At 36.8% G+C, this 27347-nt stretch overlaps 1 protein-coding gene across 5 annotated transcripts in view; it reads left to right on the forward strand.

Moving 5' to 3' along the window:
- Window positions 1–27347, forward strand: part of Upf2 (UPF2 regulator of nonsense mediated mRNA decay) — a 105676-nt gene that overhangs the window by 25562 nt on the left and 52767 nt on the right. For all 5 annotated transcript variants that reach the window (XM_027405169.2, XM_027405172.2, XM_027405173.2 and 2 more), the window contains 3 exons: window positions 2322–2425; window positions 9730–9815; window positions 26968–27076. In XM_027405169.2, coding sequence (XP_027260970.1) covers window positions 2322–2425; window positions 9730–9815; window positions 26968–27076 — 299 coding nt within the window. The remainder of the gene's footprint in view (window positions 1–2321; window positions 2426–9729; window positions 9816–26967; window positions 27077–27347) is intronic.

The raw sequence follows: 27347 nt of genomic DNA on the forward strand, positions 1-27347 counted from the left end.
TGTTTTTTTAATTACCTTCTTTAATGTTGTCTTTACTCAGTCATTTGTAGAAATTGAATTAGGATAGACTGTTACTTAATATTATGTTATTACTGATAAGCTTTACTGTTATGTATATTACTAATATTTTAATTATAAATATGTTAAGATATTTCTTAATACTTTGCCAACAATTTGCTAGTATTGTCCCAAGTGTGTTTGTGTGTGTGTGTGTGTGTGTGTGTGTGTGTGTGTGTGTGTGTGTGTGTGTGAGAGATCCATGTATATGGAAATCAGGTGACAACCTGGAGTGTTGGTACTCGCTTTTCTCCTTTGAGACAGGGCCTCTATTTTGTTCTCTGCCTCCTAGACCAGCTACCTGGCCTGTGAGTTTGTGGGGATTCTCTTGTCTTCACCTCCCATCCTCTGTAGTTGGAAGTTTCTCAACCAGCCCACCAGTTTCCAAATAACCATTCTAAGACTTAATATTAATTACAATTGTCTGGCCAATGGTTCAGGCATGTTACTGACTAGCTCTCACAATTAAATTGACCCATTTCTGTTATTCTACATTTTATCACAAATCTCTTGGCTTGTTACCCCACATCTTGATTCCCCAGTGGCTACATGGTATCTCTTTAACTCTGCCCTCTTTCTCTCTCTATCTCTGTTTGTATTTCCCACCTAGCTATATTCTGCCCTGTCATAGCCAAAGCAGCTTTATTCATCAGCCAATAAAAACAACACATGTTTACAGCATACAGAAGGACATCCCACATCATTCCTCCCATAGAAACAGTGAGATTACAGATATGTATTACAGTGCCTGGCCTCATACAGATTTCTGTGGAGTCAGACTCATGCCCTCATACTTGCACTGAGTTATCTCCCCGTCCCTAAATATTTTAATTCTGTTACAGTGTTTATGAGGACTTGTCATAAATATGTTTGAAAGTTACCCTAAAATTGTTGAGATAGAAATGAGTAGAATTTCATTGTGTCAGTGTTAATTTTATCTGTCTTTTAAATTGAGTTGTTTTCTATTTAGTAATAAGTACATTTATTGTTTTCTAAATATTTCCTTTTGATTTTGTTTTTAATATCTTGTTTTTGCAGTATAAGGGAATCCAATCCAAGGCCAGGCAAGTGCTATACCACTGAGCTTACATCTCCAGCAACTATTGAGTTTGTTAGAATTCTTTTTTTTTTTAAGAGCTATTTATTTATTTGTACATGTAGGTATTCATGTGAATGTATGCCATGTGTGTGTGCAGGTGCCCACAGAGGCTAGAAGAGGGTCTTGGATTACTTAGAGCTGGAGTTATAGGCAGTTGTGAACTGTCTAATGTGCCTGCTGGGAACCAAATTGCTATTTTCTAGAAAAGCAGCAAGTGCTAACTGCTGAGCCATCTTCCCACTCCTTGTTAGGATTTTTAATTAGAAGGATATTTTCCATCAGTATTTATTTTCTTTCTCTCTGCTTCATTGTTTTATATAGCGGATTTTGTTTTCCTGTATCAGCAAGGTGAGAGATGGGCATTGCTAGTAAATTCCTCAGGACTACATCATACCAGCTAATGACATCAAAAGAAGAGCTTCTTTCACTGGCTGTGTATAAATATCACAGAAGGACTTTTGTTCTGTGCTGTGCTTATACAGTTGGTGCAGCGGATAATAGTGTGCTATGCTTTGGCAGCGACCACCCTCAAAATTATACAGAATGGGAAGGCTTAGTTTGTTGATAGAGCTATTAATTATAGAACGTAAGAAAATAAATGTCAGGCAGATAAAAATACTAGATTTACTATATAGCTACATGAATTTTTGAATATTTTTTATTTTTTTGTATATGTATCTGAAATACTAAGTTGATATTAGATTTTAGAGATATCTCCAATATCCTTAGCCCTCTAGAAATACCTTACAAAATGGTTTTTTTTCTGGGCTGGAGAGATAGCTTAGTGGTAAAGAACACTGGTTGCATAACTATAAAGATCAGAGTTTGAATCCCAGCACTCATATATCGAGTTGGACATTGTCTTCATCATGCTTATAACCCCAGTACTCTGGGGAGCAGAGATAGGATTATTGACACTTGCTGGGTGTCAGCCTGGCCAAAAGATATAGTATGTTCCAGATTCAGGAAGAGACTGGACACCTGGCTCGTCTTTGCCCCTCTGCCCTCTACACAGGCATGCATATCTGCATATATTCATGTGTATATACCATATACATATATACTCTAGATGGCCCATTTTGCAGATCACTTAATAGTTGAGTGCTTTTGTTCTTACAGTCTCTTTATTTATTTTTAACCTATCCAAAAACTAATTTTATATTAGAACAAGAAGATGAAGAAGCCAGCACTGGATCTCACCTCAAACTCATAGTAGATGCTTTCCTCCAGCAGTTGCCCAACTGTGTCAACCGAGATCTAATTGACAAGGTATTCTTTTTTTTATGAACTTTTTATTTTAAACTTGATAATTTTTAAAAAGTTAAAATTACATCATTTCCCTCTATTCCCTTTCATTCCTCCAACTCCTCTTATCTTGTCATCTCCCATGCTCTCCTGGCCTTCTATTTGTTACTGTTAAATACATATGTATGCATAAATATGTAAAGTAAGGGGCTTCTTCCTAGGGTAGGGGGCGGCTGCTTCTCCAGTTCTCTGCAACCCTTAATTGCCTATAGTTCTTTGAAAGGTTTTCTTATCTTTATATAATTTTATGAAAGCACATAGACCTTGAAGAGTCTTATAGTGTCATATAGCAGTAGTTTTTAGGCCGTTGCAGCCATACAGTGAAACATTTTATTTTCAGAGGGAGTCTTTTATGAGAGTAAATATAGATAAAATTGGACCTAGTTGTACATTCTTCGTTTGGAAGTAAAAGTAGCTCCAGATTCCTGTTGGCCTCACACCTTTCCCCTTCATACAGGGACCTTCAGTTTTAAAAATGTGGTTTTAGATGAGAGTTTCTTAAAATGTGCTGTGTAGATTTCTGATGATACCCAAGGCCACCAATCTCTTCATAATATTCAGAGTGCCCCACTTCTTTCTGTTTGGGTGTTTGCAAACATGGTAGTGAGCAATGTTGTTAGTATTATACATGAATGAAGGCATTAGCACCATTTTATTCTTTACATCTTTTTTTTGGTTTTTCAAGACAGGGTTTCTCTGTGTAGCTTTGGAGTGTATCACTCGCTCTGGAGATCAGGCTGGCCTCGAACTCACAGAGATCTGCTTGCCTCTGCTTCCCGAGTGCTGGGATTAAAGGCGTGTGCCAACAACGCCCGGCTATGAATTATATTTTTAAAAATGTTAAATTTCATGCAATATCCTTTTTATTCATGGTATTTTTCTCTGTTAGATTTCTGTTATGTCAAATAGTATAATTTAAGAATATCACATGTATATTCATTAGTTATGCATGGCTGTAAATTATTACTGTATTGCCTGTGTACATTGCTAAAAATCATGTATGAGGATTAAAGATCCACTTACAGTGCAAGATAAAAACAGTGAAATGTAAATGAACATGAAATCCTGTAAATATATAGAAAATATATTATCTCAAAAGAAAAGAAAAATAATTGTGATAACTGAATTTTGGTTTGGTTTGGTTTGGTTTTGGCTTATTTATTTGTTTTTGCTTTTAGATATAGGATTTCTCTGTGTAGCCCTGGCTGTCATGGAACTCACCCTGTAGACCAGGCTGGCCTCAGAAGTCAGAGATTTGCCTGCCTCTGCCTTTGACTCCTGAGTGCTGGGGTTAAAGGAATGCACCACCACTACCTAGCGTAGTCCAGGTACTTTTTAAAGCAGTGTCTGCCATTCTTTCACTACTTTATTTTTGTAAATTTTAGATTTTTCCCCCCTTAAAACATTTACTAAAAGCTGAGTGGTGGTGGTATATTCTTTAATCCCAGCACTTAGGGTCACAGGCAGGCGGATCTCTGTGAGTTTGAGGCCAGGCTGGTCTGCAAAGCAAATTCCAGGACAGCCAGAGCTGTTAAACAGAGAAACCCTGTCTTGAAACAACCCCATCTCCCGCAAAAAAAAAAAAAAAAAAAAAAATACTAAAAGACTTATTTCTATTTTTAAGTGAATTTATATTTTAGAAACTTCTCATTGTTTCTAATACAATAATGAGCATTAAATGTTGTCTATATAAAAAAGTCTTTAGCTGGGTGATGGTGGCTCATGTCTTTAATCCCAGCACTGAGGAGGCAGAGACAGGCCAGTATATTGAGTTTGAGGCCAACCTGGTCTACAGAGTAAATTCTAGGACAACCAGGGCTACATGGAGAAGCCTGTCCTGAAAAGGCAAAAAAGAAAAAAAAAAAGAAAAAAAGGATGGAAGGAAAAAAGAAAAGGTCTTTGAGGTTCTGAATAATTTTTTAGTGTAAAGTACTTGTTATAGAAAATATATATATAACTATCATTGACATCCTTTTTACTTTTAAATCAAAAGTTGTTAATCTATCTCCTTTTCTCCCTCATAGTGCTTAGAAGGACCCATTCTAGAGACCCATAGTTACATAATTTTTCTGTCTCTAATCTTTCTTCAAATGATTTAGAGACATTTTAGTAACCTTTCATGTGATTGAAACACAACCTACATTGGATCTTCTCTAGAGTTATTCAGTCAGCATAGTTTTCAAAAAGTTAGTAATTGTAGCATTTATCTCTGCAATCCTTTTTTTTTTTTTAACAGCAGTAAAGTACCACTTTTGTTCAAAAGTATGTACAGTGAGATGAATATTAATATTTTAAGCAGTCTGTCCAGAGAACTCTCACTGATGTAGAGAGGAAGCATCCCTCCTAATCTGAGATACTTTTCTACTCTAGTTAGAGTCATTACTGACAGTTTATTACAATAATCTTATAAAATTTATTTCTGATATCTGATGTTGAAAACTTTAGCATCCATAAGCTATGCTTGGTCGTTTGTATGTAGCTGGCATAAACCTTGATCTTTTGGTTGCTTCTCTTATTTCTTTTTCATTCACCAAGACCTATATATGCCTTCTGTAAATGCATCCAGTAAGTAGAGACATAAACTGAGACAAAAGCTGTACAATCTTACTGTCTACATGTATCTCACACAAGATACAGGTTTGAAAGCTTCTTTATAATGCTTTCCGTTAGAATAGGCATTGAACTGGTTACTTATTTATAGTGTGAACCATCTCTGCTCACTAGCAGTAAGTTTTGAATCTGTGAGGCTGATAGCAACTGTTATATCAACGTCTTCCTCCCCACATGTACACAGCAAACATAGCTGCCATGGTTCCTTGTCTTCTTTTCCTTTTCCCTAATAGCCTACTCCACAGGTCCCTTCTATCATTAACATTTAGAAGATGACTGAATCTGTCCTCTGCTAAGTTGATACATTTTTTTTGGCTGTGATTCCAGAATGAGAACAGTATCTTGACATTCCTGCTTACCATCACCCCACATGTTGGTACTAGCATAAAGCTGCAGATGGAGAGGAAACTCAACAGTAATGTATATTAGTTACATAATTACTACAACTCTCAAGCTGTGCTCCCAAGTTCCCAAGTTGGTATTCAAGCCATTTCCAATATATTCTGAGTTAGCTTTCTGAGAGCCAGATAGATGAGCAACTGGAGCCCACTTCCTTTGGACCATCACTTCTTCTTGAGAGGAATTTCTTTGGCTGAAGAGGGAAAAGTATTTGGTAACTAGGCAAAAAAGTCTAAGACTTTTTAAAATGTAATTCAATAATTTTATGAAGCTACAAATAAACTTAAGCTGTGTATTTAACCACAAATGTTTATAATGCCAGTTTTTCTTACGGATCTAAGTCTGTGCTTTTGTTTTATAGATGTGAATGTAAGAGGCTCTCAAGATTACATAGGCAGAATCATGATCCAAATACCTGATTTTCTGTGTTGTGCTACGTGTTTATGTTAATTCATCTTTGAAATGTGGGTGGGGCTCCTCCCCCTTGTTATGGAACTTAATTTGTACTGACAGGATAAAAATACTTGATTTGTCACTATCTTTATTGTACTGTTGCCAATTAGAATTCCTACAGGGTTCTAAAATTAGTTCTTATACTCTGGATAGACAAGAAATAGATCTTTTACAAACATTTTCTGTTATATCTTTTTATTTTGTGTGCACATGTGGGCACACAAATGCTATGGCATGCATGTGGAGGTCAGCAGGAAACTTTGGAAATTGGTTCTCTCCTTCCAGATCATGAGGTTTGGCATCAAGAGCCTTTACTCCCTGAGGCATCTTTCCAGCCTTAGTCTTTTTTTTCAACTTTCAGATAACCAGGATGAAGTAGGACCCATGTACCATTCATATATAATGAGCAATATAAAATTATTTGTGGATATAGGATGTTATTGACTATGAATATTTTCCTAGGTTTTAATTCTTCTAGCCATAAATCTAAGGGAATAAATTAGTTCTTTAAATACTTTTTGTTTTGGTTTGGTTTGGTTTTGGTTTTTTCAAGACAGGGTTTCTCTGTGGCTTTGGAGGCTGTTCTGGAACTAGCTCTTGTAGACCAGGTTGGTCTCGAACTCACAGAGATCTGCCTGCCTCTGCCTCCCTAGTGCTGGGATTAAAGGCATGTGCTACCACCGCTCAGCTAAAAATATTTTTTTAATGATTTATTTTTATTTTATGTGCCATGTAGGTGCTGAGAATTGAACCCAGGTCCTCTGGAAGAGCAGGCAGTGCTCTCAACCACTGAGCCATCTCTCCAGCCCCATAAATTAGTTCTTATCTCAGTCAGAAATGTTTTATTTCAGCATTTTTTACTTTTTAGATTTAGATTTGGTTTTGTGTGTGTGTGAATGCATGTGTTGTTTGGTGCCCATGGGAGCCAGAAGAGGGGGGAGTCAGATCCCCTGCATCTGGAGTTAGTTTTTAATGATGCAAAGTGGATCCTGGGAATGAAACTTGGGTACTCTGAATTTTTGTTATTTTGAGACAGTGTTTCTCTGTGTAGCCCTGGCTGTCCTGGAACTCTTTGTTGCCCTCCAACTCAGATATCTGCCTTCTGAGTGCTAGGATTAAAGGCATTCACTCATTGCCACCACCACCTACCACTTGGAACTTGGGTACTCTGGAAGAGCAGGAAGTGCTTTTAACCACTGAGCCATCTGAAGAGTCCAGTCCTCAGCAGTGTCCTTTCTTTCTTTCTTTCTTTCTTTCTTTCTTTCTTTCTTTCTTTCTTTCTTTCTTTCTTTCTTTCAAACATTTGTGTGTGTGAGTGTGCCCAAAGCATGTGCAGTTTTGCCATGTACTTGTTTGCCTGTAGGAGTTGGTTCTCTCCTGCAGTGTGGATTCTGTGGATGAAGCTCAGGCCAGGCTTGATGGCAAGTGCCTTTACCCTCAGAGTCATTGGCCAGTGTATATAATAATGAGAAAGGTTTTAAGTTTCCTCGATTCTGGCAACCGTTCTTTTTCTTTAATTTTCTTTTCTTTTTTTTTAAGATTTACTTATTTTTATGTGTATGGTGTTTTGTCCACATATATGTCTGTGTAGCATGTGTGTGCCTGGTACTCTCAGAGGCCAGAAGATGGTGTCAAATGCTCAGAACAGGAATTACAGATAGGTGTAAGCCTTCTTATGGGTGTTAGGAATTGAATCCAGACCCTCTGAAAGAGCAACCAGTGTTCTTAGTTGCTAAGCCATCTCATCTTTTTGTTTTTATTGCTTTCTGTAGTTTCTCTAATCTTTCTTAGGTAAATCAAAGACATTTGTGTTCTCTAGTTACTGTGTTGTTGTTCTGAAATCTGCTGATGGAATAGTATGCCCAGACATGGGTCTCTCATTGTCTATTCAAATGCATTGTGAGCCTACTTGGATGATATGTTGTTTCCTTCACAGGAGGTTTTGTGTATATTCACTTTTGTGTATGTTCACTCATAAGCAATTCACTTTTGACTTTTTAGTTTCTCTCATACATTATAATTACATACCATTTATCTCAAAGTTAAGAATTTTCTTAAGTGACTTCTATGAAGAATGCCATTCATTTTTCCCCCATGAATTTGATGATCAGAAACTTTATCTTCGCCTAAAGCAAAACATTGATTATTGAGTTGTATTTTACTTGAACATCCGAAATAAGTTTTCAAAAAGCTGCTTGGTGAGTTGTCATGCAACAAACAAATACAACTAACCTTACATGCTTCACATCCTTATATGGCAGGCACTGACTGGCCTGGAATTTTCCCTGCCCTGCCTTTGACTCTTGAGTTCACAGGTGTGTGTCACCATACCCGGATTCTTGTTTTTAAAGACTATCTTCAAATATATTGATTCTGGTAGTTTTTCTATTCAAGTGTTTTTATTCATTTCACATAAACTGTGTGTGTACTAGATATTGACGTTTTGTACTTATTTTCTGATATGTGGAACATTAAAATTTTTTGTTATATTTAGTGTGTGTGTGAGAGAGAGACAGAAAGAGAGATAGAGCCCATACTGCTCCAGGAAATTGAGAGGATAGCATATGGGAATTGATTGTCTTCTACTGTGTATTAGGTCAGGTGATTAAAATCAGCTTGTCAGGGTTGGCAGAAACCCTTATCATTTTTAGCTATCTTGCCAGTCCCCCATGTAGAACACTTTTCACACGGCTCTCAGTGTATGTCCAACTGGCCTTTGATAATTATGCTAAGAAAAGTCTTAGGGGGGCAGTGGGTGGTATACGCCTTTAATCCCAGCACTCGTGAGGTACAGGATGGCAGATCTCTGAGTTTGAGGACAGCCAGGGCTACACAAGAAAAGTGTTTATTGCCTTGTCTATTTTTCCTGAAATTCATTTAGATAGGTGATAGAAAGTAAGTACAGGCATTCCATTATTGGCTGGTTCCACCTCTGTAGATTCAATCAACAGTAGGTAGTAAATATTTGGGGGGGAAAAACTGTATCTGTCCTGAACACATACACTTTTTTAGGTTGATATTATTATCTATATTTATAATTCATTTATATTGTGTTACTGTCAGTAATCTAGAGGTGACTTAAGGTATATGGGAAAATGTGCCTAACTACAAGCAAGCACTTTGCTATTTTACATAAGCAACTTGAGTACTTGTAGATTTGCATATCCTGGGAGATTTGTGGAACCAATCTTGTGGATACTCAGGGACAGTGGTACCAGCAAACTAATGTTTCTATTTTCCTAGAACTTTCTAGAATGTAAATCTTTTCTTGCTTTTCTTTTTATGCTTATATTAAAGACATTGATGAAATACTTGTCTCAGTTTAGTTCCTAAAATAATGTGTTTTGATTGTTCTTATTAGCACTAGTAGCTTTCTTTACTTATGTTAAATATTCTTGATGCAACCTAGGGCCTCCCACATGCTAAGAAAGCTTTCTGCCACTGAATTGCAGCATAAACTCACTATCCTAGTACTGATTTACTTGTTTTTAGACACAGATCGAACTTTAAAGTTACTTGCCAAATACTCATGGTAGGTTTTAAAGCTACCTTTAAGTTCTATTCCCAAAACAAAGTAGTATTTTCTTAAAGTAGGAAATGTATATTTTTAGACTTGTAGAAAGGACTTTTAGGCTTAATGATCTTACAGTTTGGGATGTGCTTATTGTTTATAATACTAGTGTCTTAAAAACTATTTTGGGATGTTTAAAACAATTAAAACATTGACTTAGGGTTTCTACTTTCCGTAGCTAAGTCAAGGATTTTTCTTTTTCCTTTAAGAAAAGAAATTGTTCTTTTTCTTTTAGGCAGCCATGGATTTTTGCATGAACATGAACACAAAAGCAAACAGGAAGAAGTTGGTACGGGCACTCTTCATAGTTCCTAGACAAAGGTCAGTATTTGAAATAGTAATTTGTTGGTAATGATGTAAGATCAACATTCTTATTGAGTTATTTCTTTAAAATGATCACTTGATTAATTTTATTATCCCTAGGATTTTTATTAATTTTTGTCTTGTTTTGCTTTGATGGAAGTATTTTCTTCTACTAGTATACATGCTATTTTAAGAGAAAATATTTAGTAATACAGATAACGTGGTGCATGTGGTGCTTCATACTGTAATCCCAGCACTCAGGAGGAGGCTGAAATAGCATGGATCCAGTATTTGAGGACAGCTTGGGCTATGCCTCAAGAAAACAAAAGAGGCTGGGATTGGTGGTTTATGCCTTTAATCCTAGCACACCAAAGCTGTGGCAGGTGGGTCTCTGTGAGTTAAAGGCCAGCCTGGTCTATACAGCGAGATCCTGTCTCAAAAACAAAACAAAACAAAATGACTAGATGTGGTGGTACATACCTTTAATTTCAGCACTGTGAGGCAGAGGCAGGTAGTACAGTTCAAGGCCAGCTTGGTCTACATAGTAAATTCTAGGACAGCCAGAATTATAGAGAGACCCTCTCTCAAAAAAACAAAAAACCTTAAATAATAAACTCAGTAATTGCTGGAAGCAATTGGTTAATTGGCTTATATTTTTCCCCATCTGAGGGGGAAAAATTATGTAGGTTTTTTGGGGGGAAAATTTATATTTTGTATAGATATGGTAATTTAGTGTATGTAATTCTTAAGCTTAAATGGAAATTTTCAAGTTGTCTGAGTTATTATGTTAGAAAAGAGATAACCTGCCTAGAGATTTCACTTAGTAAAATTGAAAGCTACATTAATAATGGTGTTGTTAGTAACTTGACACTAAGTTACATAATGCAGAGAGAATTTTGATGCTCTGTTATGCTAAATGAAAATTTCTACCTATATCTTTCAGAACTTTTCAAACTGTTTACCTAGATCTAAAGGAGGTCCATTTCTGTTATTGGATTCTTTTTCTCTTGTGAGACAAGATCTTAAATATTGAGGCTGGCTTGGAACTCTTTATATGATCCAATCTAACTCAAATTTGAGTTTCTCCTGCTTTAAACTTCTGAACAAAAGGATTATGGTTGTGGCCACTGTGCCTGGCCATTTCTGTTCAATATAAAATTGGGAAGTTTGTTGGGGCTAGAGATGATTCAGTGGTTAAAGGAGGACTTGTCCTCTGGAGGAGAATCCAGGTGTGATTCCCAGCACCCACCATGGTAGTTTACAAATGTCAGTTCCAGGGGATCTAATCTAATGCCTGACTCTGCCATGACATTGGTGGGCACTAGGCACACTTGTGGTACATAACATATGCATGTAGGCAAAATACTCATACATGTTAAATAGAATAAATGAATCTAAAAGGAAAAATGTTTGTTAACTACTGTGACAGCTTACAGTGTAGCTAAGATTATTTCTTGCCCCTAAAGATAAGGGCTTTATTGAAGGTTTTCTGATCTGTTGATACTTAGAGACTAGAGTTAATTTACTACTGCTAAAATTTCTCTGTGAAACCAAATCCTTATTTAACGTTTTCATTTATCTTTTAAAAAATTAATTATTTTCTTTTGTTATGGGTTATGAGTAGTCTGCTTGCATGTATGCCTGCATCTGTATATGGATGTGGTGCCCTTAGAGACCAGAAGAGGTAGTGGATCCCCTGGAACTGGAGTTAGAGATGGTGGTGAGCTGTCATGGATGGGTGCTAGGAATCAACCCCAGGTCCTCTGAAAGAATAGCCAGTACTCTGAACCTCTGAGCCATCTCTCCAGCCCCTCTTTATCGTTTTAAAAATCTTTTCTCAGCAGTGTTAATATGAGCATTTTGTTTTCCGTTTTATAGTTGAGAGGGAGAAGGAATGCTAATACAGTGAGATAATAATAATAATGTAATTTAGAAAGATGACTTTATGTTATTTTAGCCATTAGATATTAAATGGCGGTGGGGGGGTGTAGGGTGGAGAGATGGCTCAATAGTTGAGAGTTAAGCTAAGCTGCTCTTCCAAAAGATCTGGGTTCAATTCCCAGCACCTACATGACTGCTCAAGATTGTCTGTGGTTCTAGTTCCCAGGGGTTCTCACACCCTCACACAGGCATACCCTCAGGTAAAACACCAATGCACAGAAAATCAAAATAAATATATTAAAAAGTATATGAATTTGTATACTTTATCAGTTTATTTGGTTTGGGGTTTTTGGTTTTTCGAGATAGGGCTTCTGTGTAGCCTTGTCTGTCCTGGAACTCACTCTGTAGAACAGGCTGGCCTTGAACTCTCAAAGATCTGCCTCCTGAGTGCTGGCATTAAAGGCGCACTTTATCAAATTTAAGGTGCTGCCAATTAATGTGTACTATTACCTTATGTACAAGTAAGAGAAAAATATTGTCAATATTAAGACTTTACTTCGAGGTTCTGTTTTCATACAGTTGAAAATAGGGATAATGTATACCTTGAATTGATGAAAACCCAACAGTTTTCCCCAAATATCTCGGGTTACTTTATATATATAATCTGTGTGTGTATGTATGTATGTATATATGTATGTATGTATGTGATAGTCAGAAGACAACCAAAGAGAATTGGTTTTCTCCTACTATTAGGTCCTGGGTTTGAACTCAGGTTATCAGACTTGGTGACAGGTACTATGAAGTTATCTTGCCAGCCCACTTGGACTAATTTTTTTCAAGTGATTTTTACCTTATATCAAGGAATGTTTGCTTTTATGATTTTTTCATTTGAATAAAGACATGTATCAAATATTATCTAGACTTATTTTATAATATAACAAATAAGTCAGGTTGCAAAATATAAATGTTACATAGAAGAAACCCTGCAGTGATGTGGCTTACCTGTAAAAGACCAACTTTCTTCTCTGTATACTGGTGCCTCCTCCTAAATTAGACAAAAAGGAAAGAATCTTTAAAAATTGTTTACTGTTACTATTGTATGTACAGTGCGCACACGTGGAAGCCAAAGGTTGACATCCTCAATCGCTCTCTACCTGTTTTTTCATTTTTATTTTTCTTTCCTAACCTTTGTTTCTTTCTTCCTTACTTCCCTCAATTCTACAAGGCTGGCTTGCTAGTGAGTGCTAGAAATCCTTCTGTCTCCTTCCTTCCTAGTGCTGGGATTATAGGTGCATGCCAAAGCACCCCTTGTTTACATGAGAACTGAGGGTGCTTAGCTCCTCCTGTTTGTGCAGCAGGCACTTCACCAAGTGAGCCAATTCCCAAGTTCTATCCTTTTGTTCTTTTAGAGCTAAATTTATCTGTATAACTAATGAGTAGAAAGATGTAATAGTTCCATTGTGCTAGAAACATAGACTTGAAAACAGTAGGAATTTACAAGGTAAGGGTCATCATCAGGTGCATATAGTATTCCAGGCCAACCTGAGATACATGAGCTTCTGTCTCAAAAATTTTTTAAAAATTATGTAACATCTTAAAACCCTTAAAAAAGTAGCCAGGTGGTGGTGGTGTGCGCCTTTAATCAAAGAACATAGGAGGCAGAAGCAGGTGATCTATGTGAGTTCGAGGCCAGCCTGGTCTACAAAGTGAGTGCCAGGATAGGCTCCAAAGCTACACAGAGAAACCCTGTCTCAAAAAACAAAAGACAAAAACAAACAAGCAAGTGAGAAGTAGACTTTGTAGACTAATATTACCTTGAAGGTTTAATATAATAATTTAAATTGGTTATTTAAACATAGAAACATGAAAGTATGTTCTAAAATCTAATCACTAAATAATGGTCAGCCATATGCTGTAATTATTGCAGAAGATAAAATATAATATGAACAGGTTGAATTTGTTTTTGTGTTTGTGTAGACCTTAAAATTTGGAAGGGATGTTAGATGAATAATTCCAGGTTATATTATCAAGAAGAGAAAATCATGACATACTTTGAAATACAGAGCAAGTGGAATTGGAGATTTTGTCTAGGGCAAATAGAGAGGGCTATATGAAACCAAGGATTGTTTAATAGGCATACCAAGGAATTCACTATACAAAGGATGGGTGAGTAAAGCAAATCTAGAGTTTTTCTGATAGATAGCAGTCTGTGCATAGAAACTGGAACAGTCATGGCCTCAAACCATAGCAAAATCCCTTTCTTGAATTCCCTCCCATGTCTGGAGGACATTGTTTTGTATACTGTAAGCTGCAGGAAGAAAGTCATATTTGCTACTTTATCTCTAGCATTTAACACAATGTTTGAAATGAAGAAGTTGAGAAAATTAGGTGATGTTTAGCTTTAATGCTCCCTTTTTAATGTAGTTTATAGATTACTCACTCTGTAGATTAGCCTGGCCTCGAATTCACAGACATCTGCCTGTATCTGCCTCCCAAATGCTGGGATTAGAGGATTGTGCCAGTACTGCCAAGCTCAGTAATTCTTAATTCCTCTTGTAAAATCCTGGTATGTGTAGAGTGACTTCTATAGAGTGACCTAGTGAATACCCTTTGTTTTCCCCACTCTTGGAGTGGAATGCTTTCTATTTTATGGGCTTCCTTTTTTTTTTTTTAATAGTGGTGGAGGGAATGATGACTTACCTTTAAGCCTTAATACGGTATCTGTCTTGCTGAATAGAGTAAAGTAAATGTAGTGTTCTTTAGGGTCCTTTTAGCATTTCTCCATGGAAGAAATTGGGTACATCATATTACAGTTGTTGACTATATTGTTACCAGACTGTGAAAACAATCAGCTCTTCAGGAGACAGGATGAGAGCTTTGAATTTTGCATGTATCTGTACATAGCTGGGTATTGTAGTATGTGCCTATAAGCCTAGAACTTGAGAGGCTGAGGCAGAAAGTTTGCTCCAAGTTTGAGGCTAGCCTAGCTGAATAGTAAGGCTAGCTTGGGCTACAGAGCAAGATCCTGTCTCAAAATGAAAAACAAAAAAATGAAATGCTTTGTTTAAAAACTACTTGAATTAGTTTTGCATGCTATTAAAAATAAGTTACTCTGGGGCTGGAGAGATGGCTCGGAGGTTAAGAGCACTGTCTGCTCTTCCAGAGGTCCTGAGTTCAATTCCCAGCAACCACATGGTGACTCACAACCATCTGTTATGAGATCTGGTGCCCTGGTGTGCAGATATAAATGAAGCAGAATGTTGCATACATAATAAATAAATAAATAAAAGAATCTTAAAAAAAAAGTCTGTTTTTAAAAAAAAAAAAACAAAAACATAAGTTACTCTGGACATGGTGACACATACCTTTAATCCCAGGAGGCAGAGGCAGGAGGATCTCTGTGAGTTCCAGGCCAGCTACAAAGCAAGTTCTAGGACAGCCAAGGCTGTTTCACAGAGAAACCCTGTCTCAAACATACATGCATGTTCTCTCTCTCTCTCTCTCTCTCTCTCTCTCTCTCTCTCTCTCTCTCTCTCTCTCTCTCTCTCTCACACACACACACACACACACACACACACACCCCTCTACCCCTCTCATCTTCTCTAAGCCATCTTTTAGTAAAAAGTATTCTTTATCTCCCTATTTACCCAGTTTCCATGTCTGTTAGTGGAAGACCACTGTCTTGATTCTTAGATATATCCTCTTCAGGTTTCTTTTGCATATACAAGAAAATACAAGTTTAGATTCTTCTTCCTTTTTACACGAGGGCAGCCTCTTATATATGTCTTTGCTTAGTATGAAATGGTCTCCCTTGTTCATTTTTATAAGGCTGCATGCAGTGCATTTCTTCACAGATGTACCATATTTAACCATTTCGGGCTTTCCAGCCTTTTCCTGTTATTTACAAAGCTATATTTTTACTTCCTTTTTCTCTTCTTGTTTATATGAGTTAGTGGCTTATCAGCTTGTGTTTCTTTTTTTTTTTTCCTTACTAAAGTTTCCCCTAGCTTTTAGATTCATCATTAGTTGTAGTGATTTATTGTTAATTTTTGGTTTTTATTTATTTTATTTAACACTTCTTTGGGGTTATTTCATTTATTTGTTTCTTTTCTCTTAACTTCATTTGTTTCTTGGCCTTTGTGGATCTAGCTGTTTTGTAGTTTTGATATATGGTGACTTAATGTTTTCCAGAAATTCTACATCTTTCTATGATACATGTACAATTTTACTTGTCTCTGAAAGTGGCTTGGTCTAGTGATGCTAGAACTAAAAGCACCCACCAGTCTCCTGTCATTTTATTCTCAGTCTCCTCATTCCCATAAATTCAGAAACAAATAATTTCTTTATCCCTTGAATAAGAGAGATAACTAGTAGCCCTCAAAGGTAGGTATGTGTAGCGGGGAGGGAAAAAGAACACGAGTATAAATAGGGTTTAGTATAAGCTGGTCTAGACTATTCTGGCTAAAAAGTGTTAGGGGTAAAAATACTCTTTGAGCTATCTGGATCATACAAGGTTGGCTTGAACGCACTTGAAAGAGCAAGGAAATTCTTTTTATCATCTGTTTAGAATCCTGGCTTCCTTAGCCATCCATGCATATCTCGTCTTTGAGCCTCCTGCTTTAAAATGCTCTGTGACATTTTGTTCATCTTCCTCCCTAAAGAGGGAGGTGTCCTACAGAGTGTCTATTCTCTGCTGTATCTGGGATTCCTTTCATCTAACCCGACCTGGACAAAGGTATGCTAGCAAAACCAGAATAGATTGTTTAATAGTTATTTTACTATGACTGTGAGTCCATAGGTATCGAGCTTAGCTGTTTTCTCAAGTCTATACAGTTTCTTGAGGAAAATACTTAGCTCTTAAGGGCTTTTAGCCTTTTCCCTTTTAAATAAGAACTTTGGGGCCTGGAGAGATTGCTCAGCAGTTAAGAGTTTGGCTGCTCTTCTGGGGAACCCTAGCACCCACATATCTTCCCGCTATCTGTAACTCCAGTTCCAGGAGATCCACAGACATACCCAGAGATCCTCACACAGACATAAATGCAGGCAAAACACCAATCAATGCTCATGAAATAAAAGTAAATAAATCTTTAAAGGTGTAAAGATATGACTGACAACTATACCCCCCCCCAAAAAAAAGAACTTTGTAGAGATTCAATTAAGCATGTGATTTGGGGCTGTAAGGATATGCAGCTGCTGCAATTTGTTTACAACATTTTCATATTCTAAAAGAAGTACTCGTGACCATAGCAGTTTCCTCTCTGTCTCTTTCTGTAGCTCTAAGGAACCACAAGTCTGATCTGTTTGTATGGTTCTGTCTGTACTAGACATTTCTTTTAAGTAGAATCATAAACAGTATATGACCCCTTGTGCCTGACTTGCCTTTAGCACAGTGTTTTCAAGATACACAAATTACCTAGCACTTCAATCCTTTCTGTAAAACAGTAGTGTCCCATTGTTTTTCAGCAACCATATTTTGTCTGTCTGTTGGTTGATGCTATTAGTTATTTGTACCCTTTTTTTACTATTAGGAATAATGCTTTTTTTGATTGTTTGTATACTATTGGTATAGACATCTGTTTTAGTTCTTGGATAATACCTAGGAGTGGAATTGCTGAATCATACAGTAACTCCATTAGTTATTAGTTATTTTGAGTAGCTGCCATATATTTCCACAAAGGCTGTGCTGTCCTACATCCCCTCTTGCAATATAGTTTGTCTGCTTACATTTTTAAAATTACATTTATTTATTATTTTGTTTTAGTTGGTTAGTTTACGTGTGTGTGTGTGTGTGTGTGTGTGTGTGTGTGTGTGTGTGTGTGTGTGTGTGTGTGACTGCACTCATGCAGTCAGAAGATAGTTTTGAAGAGCTAGTTCTTTGAGTATCAGGCTTGGTGCCAAGCTCCTTCAGTCACTGAGCCATCTTCTCAATAGCTGCAATCTAGTTTCTCTACATTTTTGCTTACAGTTTTTACATTGCAGTCATACTAGTGCCTATGAAGTGAGCCTCATTGTGTGTGTGTGTGTGTGTGTGTGTGTGTGTGTGTGTGTGTGTGTGTGTGTGTGTTTAATCTTCTGTTTCTTGAGGTGAGGTCTTGCTGTGTTGACCATGCTAGTCTTGAGCTCGTGGGGAGTCAAGGGATATACTTCCCTTAGCCTTGTAAGTTCTGAGAACACAGATGCAGAGCACCATAGCAGCACTTAAGGATTTGGTGCTATATTACCTAATGGCTAGTGGTACTTTTTTTCTTTCTTATAAGACTGTTGACCATTTGTTTAACTTTGGAACAATGTCAATTCAACACACATATACACACTTGCACTTTTATTTTTTTTGTTTTGTTTTTCTTTTGAGGTAGGGCCTTTTGTAGCTCAGGCTTGAGCTACAAACTTGCTAAGTAGTAAAGAATGAACTTGGACTCTTACCTGAACATGTGCCAGCATACCTAGCTTTATATAGAGCTGGGGATTAAACCTTGAGCTTCATGCATGCTAGGCAAATACTTTACCAACAGATCTATCCATCCATCCATCCCTTTCCCTTTTAATTGTTATTTTTTTTAATGATATTCAGAGTACCATCCCTTCATCAGACACTGGAGTTTTTTGTTGTTGTTATTGTTTTCTGAGTTGTGTTTGTACTTTCTTGGTGTAATGTGTAGCCCAAAAATTTTTAAGTTTGATATAGTCTTTTCTTTTTTTTTTACATTTCCCCCCATGCCCTCCCTCCCCCCAGAGTTTCTCTGTGTGCCCTGACTGTCTTGGACCTCACTCTGTAGACCAGGCTGACCTTGAACTCAGATCCACCTGCCTCTGCCTCAAGTGCTGGGATTAAAGGTAAGTGCTGCCACTTGCCCCATTTTTTACAATTCTTAAAGGTGTGACCTGTAACGGGATTATATTTCAATTTTGTTTGTCACATTGTGGTGAAAGCATCTCTAAAGGCAGCTGTTGTATCTCTTAGCTTATTAATTTGAAGGACTCCTCAGAAATGAAGCCTGTAAGTTTTCTTAGACATTTGCATATCATTTTATAGTTAATTTGTAATAGCCACACTACATATAGCAAAACCAAACCAAACCAAATCAAAATCTGATCTCTGTAAGTTCGAGGCCAGCCTTGTCTACAAAGCTATACAGAGAAACCCTACCTCAAAAAAAAAAAAGATATATATATTCCTCATTTTAATTACTGCAATGCCATATGTTCCTTTTGTTACTTTGAATCCACATAGAGTAACAAATATTGAGAGGTAGATGTGAATAATATCCCTAGAGTGATACAAACACAACACTCTTCATATTTAAATTTTACGCTTGATTCTAGAATAGGTGTTTTGTTTGACAGGGTCTTTCTGTAGCCTTGGCTGTTCTGAAACTCACATTGTAGACCAGGCTAGCCTCAAACTTACAGAGCTCCACCTATCTCTGCCTCACAAGTGCTGAGATTAAAGGTTCAGCTGGATGGATGGAGGGGTGTGGGTGTGTGTGTGTGTGGGGGGTGAGATTTTCAAATTGGGTTTCCATACTCAGTAAATTTAAAACTGATAAGAATCAGATTTTGGTTTGGTTTGGTTTTGCTTTCTCCATAACTTTATTAGTATACTATGCCACTTGGTGGCACTGTTTTATTTAGAATGTCAGGAGTATAAAAGAAAAAAGAAGAGTAAGTTACTTTGTTGTGGATTTCAAAGAAAAGATCCCAGTCTTTTATATTTTGCCAGTTTTAAATCATATTCTACTTTATTATTATTCTCTCTCTCTCTCTCCCTCTCCCTCTCTCTCTCCCTCTCTCTCTCTCTCCCTCCCTCCCTCCCTCCCTCCCTCCTCCCTCCCTCCTCTCTCCTCTCCCTCTCTCTCTCTCCTCTCTCTCTCTCTCTCTCTCTCTCTCTCTCTGTGTGTGTGTGTGTGTGTGTGTGTGTGTGTGTGTGTGTCTGTGTCTGTGTCTGTGTCTGTGTCTGTGTCTGTGTCTGTGTGGCACAGGTAGGCCATAGCATAGGTGTGAAGGTATAGAACAGCTTGTGAGAGTTTTGCCCCTTCCACCTGAATCCCAGGGATCAAACTTCAGTTGTCAGACTTGGTGGCAAGTGCCTTTTTCTACTAAGCCATCTTGTCAACCCCTGTAGTAATATTCCCATGCTGAAATTTTTGGTTGTTGTTTTGTAGTTTTGGGAATAAAATCTGGGGTCTTACTCATGCTAAGAAAATTCTCTGAAACTCTGAGCCTCTCTTTTGCTTTAGTTTTTGTTTGTTTGTTTGTTGTTTTGTTCTTGGTTTTGGTGTTTTGAGAAAGGGTTTCTCTGTGTAACCTTGGATGTCCTGGAACTCCCTCTTTAGACCACACTGGCCTCTAACTCACAGAGATCTGCCTGCCTCTGCCTCCTGAATGCTGAGATTAAAGGAGTGTGCCACCACCTCTTGGTGCCCCTCCAGTTTTTAAATTTAGCTTAACAGTATTCTTTCATATCCAGTTTTTTTCCAAGGCAGTTTTGAGAAGAGATAAAATTAATAACTTTCAACAGAAAAAAATTTTTTTTCAGTTTTTTTAAAGAGAAAAAGAGGTTGAAGCAGGAGATTTGTAAGTTCAAAGCTAGCCAGGTCTAGGGAGGTAGTAAGTTTAAGGCCAGGTATATAATAAAGTCTGCCTTCAAGGGAAGAAAAAAGGGAGAGGGGTATTTAATTGAGAAGGCAGTAGATTAAAATACCTGAAAGACTTTCTCCTCAAGAAAAAGTATGTGTGAATTCCTGGTATTTGTATTTGTTGAGCTTAGTGACTGAATGTTGATCATTAACTGCAATAGCATATGTAAGTTTGTGATTCTTGGAAGTACAGGTCAGGTGTTACTGTTTTAGGAGATTTTGTTTTTGTTTTTGCTTTTCTCTGTGTAACATCTGTGTCTGTCCTAGAACTCATGTTGTAGACCAGGCTGGCCTTGAACTTAGAAATCTGCTTTCCTCTGCCTCCCAGGCACTGGGATTAAAGGCATGCATCACCACCACTTGGAAGGAAAAGTTGTTTTTAAGCCATTCATTGTTAACTGTTAAAAATAATTATCAGTATCAGAAGATTATAGAATTCAGCTTTGAAAAGAAAGATTTCAGTTATTTCTCATTTATTTTTCAGAAAATTACAATTAGATGAACTATTAGATGGACTGTGTATGGCTTTATTAGATGAACTGTCTCACTTTTAAATTTTATTACACTGTATTGCGATGCAGAAATTTACTCTTTGCCAGGCCTAGTGGCATGGGGCTACAATCCCTTACATTCCAGGGATTGAATGAAGCCAAAGAATCTCAAGTTCAGGGTCTACCTGCCCTTGAGAGAGTTTGGACAGCCTTAGCAACTTGTAAGACCTTGTCTCAAGAAGCAAGGTGAGGGCAGGGTGTTTGCCTAGTATTAATGCGGTCCTAGATTCAAATCCATGTTGTGGATAAACGAGAGATTTTGTGTTTTAATAACTTTAAAATGGTTGGTACTGTTTTGTATTTTAGCCCTTTTAGACTTGTATTTATTCTTAGGAAGGACAGTGCATTTTTAAGTGTACTGTGTCATCCAGAGGATGATTTATAATAGTCATGTTTTCTATTTTGAATGAATGAGTTTATTAGACAAGAATAAAAGAATAGTTAGCAAGTGGTAGATTTATAGAGACAGCAGATATAGCAAAATGTCATCAAATAAGGCAGAAACAAGTAGAGTAGCCTCACTGAGAGAGTAAACAGGCGACATCATCATGTTGAGGCTTACAAATACCTAGCAGAATTACTAGAGAAGCCCAACAGAGGCAGTCAGTTCCTGATGGAGATTCTCAGAGCAGAGTATCCCCTTAGGTAAGACTTCTAAGTAAAAGAGCACATAGCAACAGATAATATCATCATACTGGGCACTTAGTAACATCCATGAAATGGACAGCAGAAACTGGCAGTCAGCTGGAGTTTCTGGTTAAATTTTTTTTCCTGGCTAAGTTTCCCATTGCTCAGTGTGTAGCTGCTGTTCCACTACAGGGTTTTTTTGTTTTGTTTTGTTTTGTTTTGTTTTGTTTTGTTTTGAGACAGGGTCTTACTGTGTATACTTATTGATCTGCTTACCCCTAAGTGTTCAAGATGTACCTGCCTCTGCCTCCTAAGTGTTTTAATAAAAGGCCTGTGCCACCACAACACCTGGACCACTGCAGGTGGATTTTTATAATATGGAATGAACAATAGTAACCTCAATTGGAAATAAATTTTTTTCTAGCTTTTCTCATGTTTTAAATGCTCTTGGCTGCCTGGTGGTTTTCCTCTCCTGATTATAGAGCCAAAAGGGGCAGCCTGCCTCAGGACAGAGAGTCTTAGAGGATATTTGAAGTAAACCTGCTTGAGCCTGGGATAGGAGTCTGCTTTCAATAAGCTTAAACAGTATATAACAGTTTACTAATAAATATAATGTACAATACAGTGAGTTAATGAGTGGCATTGAGTAAGTAACTTACTATCTTATTTACAGTGTAACAAATTTTATTTTGTAAAGTAATGGATGAACATAGAACTGAAGATAAAGCAGGGAAAACTTTAATATGAGCTATCCATTTTATGGAAGTAGAACTCTGAGAAAATGGAGTAATTCACTGCTCCATGAAGCAAAAAATAGTATCATTAACTACCTGGAACTGCTTACTTTTAAGAAGGATAAATGTAAGCACTTTTCTTTTTGTTCGGACCAAGAAAAAGCCTCCAAGTGGATCCAGTTAATTGATGAAGGAAGAAAACATACATACACTGATGGTTATGCTTAGTTGTCAATTGGAATTAAGTGAAACTGAAATGGCTGGGGCCAAACTCTATGAGGGTTTTTTTTTTTTTTTTAATTTTATTTATTTATTATGTATACAACATTCTGCTTCCATGTATATTTGCACACCAGAAGAGGGCACCAGATCTCATTACGGATGGTTGTGAGCCACCATGTGGTTGCTGGGAATTGAACTCAGGACCTCTGGAAGAGCAGTCGGTGCTCTTAATCTCTGAGCCATCTCTCCAGCCCCCCCCTTTTTTTCTTAATTAAATCATTTGAGGTGGGAAGATACAATTTTAATACTTATCTTTTGAAGTAGGGAGATCCACCTTTAATGTGAGATAAGTTCAAGACTGATTCTTAGAAAAATCCAGGTAGATAATGCAGAAAAAAAGCCATTAAAGCTGTATGTATGTATGTATGTATGTTTGTATGTATGTATAAAATATTTAAGCGCCACTTGAGGGCTATAGAGATGGTTCAGTGAGTAAAAAGCTATTGCTGTATAAGAAAGAGGCTCCCAGTTTGACTCTTAATTTTTTAAAAAAGGGTGATAATTTTTTAATATGATGTGAGAATATGCATTTTAGAGAAATGTTAACAGTTCACTTGAATTAGATTTATTTACATAACACATGAACATAACACATATAACACATAACCTTGTTCCAAGAACCACTTTTGAATGTTGGTACATTGTCTCCATGATATTTAACATTCCTTTGGGGGAGAAGTGGCAAGAAAGAGAAAAATAACTTAACAAATAAGTAGATTATCTATTAAGTTAAAAAGTTCTTTTCATTTTGTTTTTTTAATTTTGTATGTATGGGTGTTTTGCATCACAGGATAGGCAATGGTATCAGATCATCTGGAACTGAGTTACAGATGGTATGAGCTACCCTGTGGTTGGAGTAAATTGAACTCAAGTCCCCTAGAAGAACACCCAGTGCTCTTAACCATGGTACTATCTCTCCAGCCCCTAGTTTTTTTGTTTTGTTTTGTTTTGTTTTTTTGTTTTGTTTTGTTTTGAGACAGAATTTCTATGTGGTCTTACCTGGCCTGATGCTTACTATGTAGACTGGCTTGACTTCAAATTCATGAACAATCTTTTTCTGCCTCTGTCTCAAGTACTAGAATTATGGACATGTGTCACCACACTTGACTGTTCAATTTCATTTTAAATATAGTTACAGGATAAAGGGGGCGGGACAGTGAGGTGGATTTACAAATTCAATGGGATATTTAGAATGGGTTTCACTGAAGTGACTTGGATGCAGTGAAGGAAGAGAGTAAGAGTTGGGGAAAGTATATTCTACTTAAAAGGAAGGAGAAATGCTAAGGATTTGAGTAAGATTGATGAATGTCAGCATGCAGGGAGAGAACAGAACAGTTGTCAGGTTGACCTTGGAGGCACAGAAATGCTATTTGCAATGACTTAGCCAGGCCTTTCTAACTTCTAGCTTGTTGCTTTGTTGTTCTGCAGCCTCTGTTACTGAAGCTGATCTGTGCTTGTGGTGTCAGGAAAGCAGGTTATCCAAGGCATTGGTTTAAATTCCTATATTTGAATTTATCAATGGATTATTTTTTAGACCTATTTATGTATATGAGTAGTTTTTTTTACCTGCCATGTATGTGTTTGCACCAGGTGTGCCTGGTGCCCACAAAAGTCAGAATGAGTGTTAGATTCTCTGGAGCTAGAGTTACATATGACTGTGAGCCTGAACGATGGTCCTTTGGAAGAGCAGCCAGTGCTCTTAAGCACTGAGACATTTGTTCAGCATCCCTGACAATTCAAACAGAACATTATTAATTGAAAAAGAACATTTCCTGTTAAAACAAGTATAGAAAACAAAAAAACTAACATTTTGAGTATGGAAAACAACCTAGTATTTTAAAGAGAATTTATACTTTGCAGGTTAGTATAAATCCATCTGTTATACAAGAAAATTATGATTTAATTTATTTTAGGCTTCATATATGTTTGTGTGTGTACTGTTTCTGTGCATGAGCCATTAGAAGTCAAAAGAGAGAGTTAGAACCTTTGCAGCTGGAGTTACAGTGAGCCACTATGTGGGTTCTGGGAACTGAACCTGGGTCCTATGCAAGAACAGTAAGCACTCTTAACTACAGAGCCATCTCTCCAGTCATCCAGAATTTTTTTTCTTTTACTTAAAAATACTAGCAATACCCAAGAAATTGTACAGGAATACTTAGGTTTTGTAATACCAAGGAGTGATGTAGCCCACATCATGTCCATTTGGTATGTCAGATGCTTAATTTTCAACAGATAAACCTTTAAAATATTTTAAATAAATATCTAAAATTTGATTATAAATGTTAGGGTTCAAACCACTTTCAAATCTTACTTTTAAAAATAATTATTTTTAGCTGGACAGTGAGCACTTGGGAGGCAGAGGCAGATGGATTGCTTGAATTTGAGGCCAGTCTGGTCTACAGAGTGGGTTCCAGAAAAGCCAGAGAAACCCTGTCTCAAAAAAAAATATTTCTTTTAAATTTATTTAAGATGTGAGTAGAGAGCTACCACAGTCTTCCATCTATCTTGTTATTTCTGAAGTGGTAACTATAATAACCAACTCATAGAGAAGTTATTATTAATAAGTTGAATAATATATATGTATATATATTAGGATTAGGACTAGTCCTACTACATTAGTACTTTTTTTTTTAACTTAAGTTTCCTTTGAAAAAAATTTATACTATACTTATTTAAGTGTGCAATAATGTATGTGTGAAGATTGGAGAACAGCTTGAGGAAATTGGTTCTTGTTTTTTGTTTTTTCGAGACAGGGTTTCTCTAGCTTTGGAGCCTGTCCTGGAATTTGATCTGTAGATTAGCTTGACCTCAAATTTACAGAGATCTGCCTGCCTCTGCCTCCCGAGTGCTGGGATTAAAGGTGTGCACCATCATCATCATCATCATCATCACCACCACCACCACCACCCAGCTGAGGAAATTGGTTCTTTCCTTTGTGGGTCACATAGGTTGAATTTAGGTTCCCTGGCTTGGCAGCAACTGCCTTATTAACCCACTGAGCCATCTCTCTGTCTTTCAAATTTTGGTGTTTTCATTTACAAAAATATTTGTTCAACTTAAAAACAGGCAATCCTCTTCTCCTTTTATAATGATAGAAATTCTGATGTTAAGGGACATTCTATCACTTATGAAAGGATTTTGTGTAAAAACACAATGTTAAAACACAAATAAATATTTTAAATAGTTATAGAAGTCAAAAAGAAAACCAAATTTTTAAGATTTTAGCCATGAGCCGGGTGGTGGTGGCACACGCCTTTAGTCCCAGCACTCTGGGAGGCAGAGGCAGGTGGATCTCTGTGAGTTCAAGACCAGCCTGGTCTACAAGAGCTAGTTCCCAGGACAGCCTCGAAAGCCACAGAGAAACACTGCCTCAAAAAAAAAAAAAATTTTAGCCTTGAATTTACTTTGCCTTTCCTTAACCCCATATCTCCTTTACCTGCCTTGTTTCAGGGTCAATCTATTTCAAATTCCAAATCTAATTTGTAACCTGCTTTAGTAATAATGACTTATTTTCCTACATTAGTCAGTAATACAGGGATATATCTGGGGATAGTTAAGAACTGTAGGATTATTTGTTTGTCTTCGAAGAGCTTCTAGCTGTCACAGTTTCTGCTGCTCTTTGTAATATTTAGCTTCCTTGTCTCTGCCCTGCTGGCCCTACTGATGCCAGTGTAGCTGCTTTTGTTCCTTCTTACTGCTTCTCATCTTCACCCTATGTGATCTTTTGAGTGTTGAGTAGCTAAATAATCAAGTCATGTAAGATAATAGCTGTGATAGGAATGGAAGTAAATTGTAGTTTGTGTGTTAATTCCAGTTAGCAGTGATTGCCTGGAGTATTGGATTATATAAGCAGGATTCTGGAGCCTCATCCATATTTGATGGGAAAGAGTTATCTGTCAGTGAGTGAGGCCGCAACATGAATGCCAGATACTGCTAGAGTGAGATCTTATAGGATGATCTGAATGGGTTTTGTCTTAAAGTTCATTTGCATATTTTGATATTACCTTAATATCTTAGGTACATTTTAGTTCTTGGTTACTTTCTTACTTCAGAAATTGGTATTTCCAAATGACTTACCCCTGGATAAAGGAAGGAAGTAGTTTAAAGGAATTCTGACTTGCAGTATTTAAGTTGCCTTTAGGTTTATAAATATTCTGTTACTGAGTAATTATGTAATTAAAAATTTAAGCCATGTCAGAATGCATTTTCTTCACATATCATTTCATGTATCAAAATTACATACCTAGTCAAAATACAGACTAGAAAATGCCAGCTTTACGAGACTTACTAAATTTTCAGAAACTCCATAATGGCAATAAATGGGCATGTCTGAATGATTAGCTTTTTAAAAATTATATACATATTTACTATATGAGAAAATCTGAGAAAGTTTAAGTTTTAAAATGAATTATTTCTGGTATGTCTTTCTTTTTACACATATCACATATAACTTTTGCAGGTTGGATTTGCTACCATTTTATGCAAGATTGGTTGCTACATTGCATCCCTGCATGTCTGATGTAGCAGAGGATCTTTGTTCCATGCTGAGGGGGGATTTCAGATTTCATGTATGTATTTAAGTATTTATTTTGCAATATGTATATATTTTAATAAGTTGAGTGAAGGTTCTTTGATTGAACATAATAATTTTGTTGATAAGTGTACTTTTGAAATTGATAGTGGCACAATAGTTGAGTTTTATGGAATTCTAAATTTTTTAAAGTGTAGGTGTATTTAGTAATGCTTAAAGTTGTAGGAAGGGAGCTGTTACTGTTTTTTCATCCCATTATAGGTGTTGTAGTTTTTCTTTTTTACAAATTAAAAAAAACTCATTCTTCA

Source organism: Cricetulus griseus, chromosome 3 (assembly GCF_003668045.3).
Source record: "Cricetulus griseus strain 17A/GY chromosome 3, alternate assembly CriGri-PICRH-1.0, whole genome shotgun sequence".
NCBI lineage: Eukaryota > Metazoa > Chordata > Mammalia > Rodentia > Cricetidae > Cricetulus > Cricetulus griseus.